Genomic DNA, 6,000 nt, shown 5'->3' with positions numbered 1-6,000 from the left:
CCCGCTAGAATAATATTCACAACTTTCCCAGCTTCAATTTGATATGACACACGACTGTAAACCTCAAACAGATTACTCCCTACAATACTTTAAAGATTCAAAAACGAACACAAATCAAGAGTGAAAAACGACGACCAGTGCTGCAAAGCCTCAGTATCTACAACTACGTCCACCAGACAAGTATAAATACAGTGGGTTTTTCAACAAACAGTTAGTCGGAGCTAGACTGCCGCAAGGCGAGGTTGGGCCTGTCAGCGGTCCGACCCAACTCAGCAGCAGCAGTCATATCCATGCAGAACGGTTTAGACTACCTCCCTGATAACGTCCGAATCCAGTAGAAGCAGTAGTGACCACTTGCCAATGATGCACCCGATTCCCAGCAGTTTAGCTTCTCAAGCCAGCACACGTTTCCCGTAACCACTAGTGACAACCCCATAGCTTGCCAGTTCAAACACCAGCTGGATTCGCATCCTCGGTCTGAGACCTCCTACCACCATTCAGTTTCTTTACAAAATAAATCTGAATGATTTTTTTTTTTTTTTACATAGGCATCACCACTTATCAAGGCCAAGAGGCCACTCGAGGATAAGGGTTAAAGAGTGTACAGTAGAAATTGGACAATATAGTAATCGTTAGTAATGGAAATTCAGTAAATTTCTAACAAGTGGAACGGCTCATCAAGAACTTGTTTACGTTAGACTTGAAGACAACCATATTGTAGTCAGCTGGAAAGTAGGAAAACGGAAGACAACTCCACAGGCGTGCAGTTCTAAGAAAGAAGCTTTGTTCATGGAATCTACGTTTATGTTTAGGCACAGATAACGAGTGGGGGGAATTATTGATAGTGTTTTCAGCTAGACGAGTGTTTCTTGTGAAAGTTTGGTAAGGGGGGACCATAGACTGAAGCTCAGTCGAACACTTTCCATAAAAATAACGATAAAGCAGAGACAAACTCTGATATAATAAAGTTATCACTCAAACACCACCATGTTTGAAAATATGGTTAAGTGACCACTTGCCAACGACGCTTCCATTCATTTAGAATTGCTTTAAAGCTTCATCGCTCACTCATTTTTCGACCAAATTTCAAACAATTATTACAGTTTATAGATCACCTTCTCAGCTATATTTTGAAAAATTGTTTTTTCAGTTTTCGTTCAGTAAAACAAAAATTATGAATTTAGTGGTGTTCAAAATCATAAAAAACATAAGAAGGTGAGCGACATTTTTTTTTACTGTTTTCCATAGCAACCACGGCGCTTCAGCAACTAGTGTTGCTACTAATTCACTGCTTTCAAGACTAATTATTGCAACAGGAGTGTAGGTAATAGTGATGAGATGATTCCAATATTTCATCTGATTCTGATAAAATTATTGATTCCATACTAAATTACCAATTTCAATACAACTGACAATTCTGATTCTTTATAAATCTCTAAATATTACACTATAAAGTTGTTATTTTATCTCTAGTACCATAAAAACGTCTGATAAATGTACAGACATTTTCTCAAACACAAAAACACACTTGGGGGGGGGGGGATCTATAGCTTTTAGTTTTACCGGTAGTTTAAAATAAATAAATATTTCTTATTTTATTGTTACTACTAGCAACGGAAGATTTTGTTTTAAACAAAATTAAATAATAAAAAAAGATAATTAAAGGAATTGTTTTTGGCATCGGAAAATAGGCACAATTTCAGGAAATACATTTCAAACAAAAAAGATAAAAATTAAAAAAAAAATTTTAAATAGAAAAAAAAATAAAAAATTGAACAAGTTGAAAAAATAGAAAAAAATAGAATGAAAAATAGAAAAATGAAAAATAAAAATAAGAAATAGAAAAATAAAAATAAAAATAGAAAAAAATAGATAAAAGATAGAGAAAATAGATAAGTAAGAAACAGAAAAATGAATAAATAAAAAACAGAAAAATAGATTAAAAATAGAAACAATAGAATGAAAATAGAGAAAATGAAAAATAAAAACAAAAAATAGAAAAATAAAAACAGAAAAATAAATTAAAAATAGAAAAAATAGAATGAAAAATAGAGAAAATGAAAAATAAAAATAAAAATAAAAAAAAGAAAAATAGAAAAAATAGAGAAAATAGATAAGTAATAAACAGAACAATAAATAAATAAAAAATAGAAAAATAGATTAAAAATAGGAAAAAGCAAATAAATAAAAAATAGATAAATTAAAAAAAATTTTTTTTCATAAATAAAACAGAAAAAATAGATAAATAAAAATAGAAAAACTATATAAATAAATATGAAAAATAAAGAAAAACTAGATAAATAAAAATAGATAAATAAAAAATAGAAAAAATAAATAAATAAAAAATAGAAAAATAGATAAATAAAATATAGAAAAAAAATAGATCAATAAAAATAGAAAAATAAATAATAGAAATAGAAAAAAAAACAAAGAAAAATGAAATAAATAGAAAAAAGTTTTTTTTAATTAGAATTAGAAATAGGGATTTTTTCGCATTTTCTTTTTATTGTTTTTGCTTGAAAATAAAATTATATTCAACATTTCGTTTCCCAGTTAAAGAATGAGATTGTTGCGAAAAAATATTTGCATGTTCAGGTATTGTCGTAACTTTGAACTTCCATCATTCCTGTTCATTCTACTTTCATTTATTAAAATAAGCAATATACCCGTTGCGTTTGTCATCTCTTCTTTGCTGTTGTCGTTTTTCGTCTTTTAGTTGTAGGGTCGATTGCCAGCGACATTTGGCCCCACAACACCCCAAAAGATTGAAATCTGGAGAGTTAGAAAGATTACGTTTTGGATTATATAATCAAGAACATTTTCTAGCAATCATATAGACTGACACCAGAGAACATAATGCACTAAAAGTTATGCATAGGCGAGAAAAAAAAATTATGTCTTATTTCGCTTTTTTAATTACTAAATAAACAACATTTTTGAGTTAAAAATCAATCTATTCTTATGTAGTAATAGGAGAAAAAGATGCTTTATAACCCTACCCCCTCGTCTGGGGGCTGGCCATATCCATCGGATCCTGGCCCACAGGAGCATATTTGTGATGTATCTCTGGTCGTGTTCATCACTCCTGGCTCACAGGACCATAGATGCAACCTGGCAGGGCTACATTTTTAATCGTCTAGTGGTGGATCCCTCAAAATGCAACCAGGCGCTCTCTGGCCCTCTAGAAAATAGCACTGATACTCAGAGCATACAACACGCACAACCCCAAGTCCGGGAGGTGGGGGCAAGACCTGTGGTACTATTGGGTAATCGTCCGATATCAGCTTCTATGGTTGAATTTCTTCTGCAGGTGTACTGGTGTCAGCAGATGGGTGCTATTCACAGTTGCAGCTGGAATATCAGTGTGCAGGGCAGAGCTGAAAAATCAATTGGTCGTTCTCCACAAGCTCAGATATCAATAATGACAACGCTGCAGATGATTTTCAGATAACAAAGTTAACTATTTCACAAAACAAAAAGAATTCAATATATATCTCGTACAAAGGAAGAGTTTAGATCTTTAGATTTAAGCAATTAGGTTTCTGCTTACAGGTGCTTTTCCTTTAAGATGTAAAATAAAATCTTAATTAGTTTCTTTTTCCAATAGCTTTCTTTCACTTGCCAATTTCAGACTAGTTTTCAATGACTTTCTGGTGCAGGTTGTACAACTTAAGTTCATCTGGCTAATTCCCCAGCTAAAAACAAGAGCTTTTCAACTTAGCTCTTATGGGGGGGGGGGGAGTTCTGACCCCCCACCCACCCAGGCGGAGCAAGGGTGATGTGCACGTCTCGAGGCCAGCCAGTAAAAGACCCTTATTTCTAAAAAGACAATCGTTTTTATAAAACTGGCCTCTTCCCCCCTCTGTCATTTGAAGATTACTCTTCTTTCTTTTTCCCATTGTTTTATATTCTTTTTATTTTCTCTTTTCTTGTGAACCTCTTCTTTCTCTTTCATGATGATATCTCTCCCTAGGTTCAATTTATTTATTTATCTGTCCAACTAACTTATCACTGGCTTGTTAAATACAACAGGTGGACCCAAATGACAACATTCATTTTTACCAAACCCAACTAGAAAAACAATCCCTTGTTCCAAAGAATCCTATTATCAGATTTTATATTTTCCTTTCATTGAAACAGATAACTATTTCTCCGATGAATAGAATCTCATGAACATCTCTCTTTCCTTGACCAAGTGTCAGCACCCCCCTCCCCAACCATACCTCATCCTTTCTCATCTTCATCTAGCTGAATAGGATACCTGGCAGCTTTAATACTTTTTTTCTTCTGTTAGAAACAGAAAATAGTAGAATAAGCAATGAAAACTTGGATTGGAAAGCATGAAGACTGAAACGAACTAAAGTGTTGGAATGAATTATAAAAATGTTCATTTTAAAAAATTTCTTGCATTCACAACTTGTGATATCTCAATGAAAATAATAAGAAAAAAATTAAAGTACTGTATATTTTGGCGTATAAGCTGACCCTTAAAGTTAAAAAAAATAATCTTTAAAAATTGGGGGTCATCTTATACAACCGATATAAAAGTCATATATATATATATATATATATATATATATATATATATATGATAAATTTATGAAAATTTGCTCCAATTTTGTGACTTGTCTTATTTGACGGTCATCTTATACACTGAAATATATGGTATCTATATAAAAAAAAAATATTTCTGGAATAATGAAAGCGTTTGTTTTATTTCAGTTTAATTTCGTTTCAATTTAGACTACAGTAAATCCGTACAACCGATTTTTTTTTTCTGCCAGGAAAATATCCTTGATGAATCAAATAAAAAAGAGAAAGAAACATCAGAAAATTTCACCACTGACAAAACTTCGGATGAAGAATCGGAAATTGCTTTTAATTGGAAAAAGGTATTTATAACCATTTTTATCTATGAACGGCAAAGTTATCCAGGAGTAGGGCATAATCATCGTTGATACAGCAGTTCTCTTTAGATCAGCCTGGTCAGTACTAAAATGGGTGACTATTTGGGAATACCAGGTGCTGTATGTGTTTTCCGTTTATTTTGGCATTGTTTCCAATTGTCCTGGACTTCTCCTTGGCACTGGACTCAAGCAATGCCGATTCAGGAGGGGGTGTGGTTTGGATATTATGCAACTCTTGCCCCACAATTACATGTGCAGCTATCCTTACAGGGAATATCCATTGTCTTTCAAGACTGAATGGAGGCGTTTTTTTTTTTTTAATTCAGTAGCTTAAACTGTTATAAATGAACTGGACTTGAACGTCGCACACCCAAGCTAATTAAGCTGTGTTAAGATTACTTAAGCTTAACCCTTACATTTTGTGTCATCAAACACTTTGCCACCATTGGAAAATTCAAATATTTCAGATTTGCATTGAATTTGATCCATAATTAATATGCTGAAGTAATAAGATTATCTGAATTTCAATTCCTTCTTAAAATTACTTAAGCATAAGCCTTAAATTTTAGTCATTTTCTAGAATCAAAATCCAAATTGAAATAAGGATTCGGCATAAAGTTTAGTATCATTATATCTTCATTTAAATCATAAAAGTGGGGAAAAACTATTCTGTTTGGGAACTTATCTTTACTCGTCCTGAAATTAGTACTCTTCTAGTATATATATATATATATATATATATATATATATATATATATATATATATATATATACACACACACACACACACACACACCCACTCCTTGGGTAGAGCACTGTCATAAATGTATCTCAACCGCTCAGTTTGTTTGTTTGTAAATAAACAAGCAGCTCGAGCACTGTAAAAATAGTGGGCAAGTGTCTATTTAAATGCACATTTGAGGTCATTTGCGAGCACTGATCCCATGAACTGGAGGTTAGAACTGGCGATTATCAACGATAGGTGTAGGTTCAACCCCTGGCTAGGGAAAAGTGCTGGTCTTGCTGCACTGATGAGCTGTGATACAGCGAAACAGTACTGCATGTGGATTACTATATATATAAGATATTACAC

The 6,000-nt window shown here is 32.7% G+C and overlaps 1 protein-coding gene across 1 annotated transcript in view; it reads left to right on the top strand.

Moving 5' to 3' along the window:
• The window catches only part of LOC145252758 (uncharacterized), a 37,414-nt gene that overhangs the window by 3,612 nt on the left and 27,802 nt on the right, over nt 1-6,000 (top strand). The window contains exon 2 of the mRNA XM_080112641.1: nt 4,785-4,892. Within this exon, the coding sequence (XP_079968767.1) occupies nt 4,785-4,892 (108 nt within the window). The remainder of the gene's footprint in view (nt 1-4,784; nt 4,893-6,000) is intronic.

This window comes from Euprymna scolopes, chromosome 29 (genome assembly GCF_053919585.1).
Source record: "Euprymna scolopes isolate OS-2025 chromosome 29, ASM5391958v1, whole genome shotgun sequence".
NCBI classification, from domain to species: domain Eukaryota; kingdom Metazoa; phylum Mollusca; class Cephalopoda; order Sepiida; family Sepiolidae; genus Euprymna; species Euprymna scolopes.
This window is presented reverse-complemented; position numbering and strand designations above follow the sequence as displayed.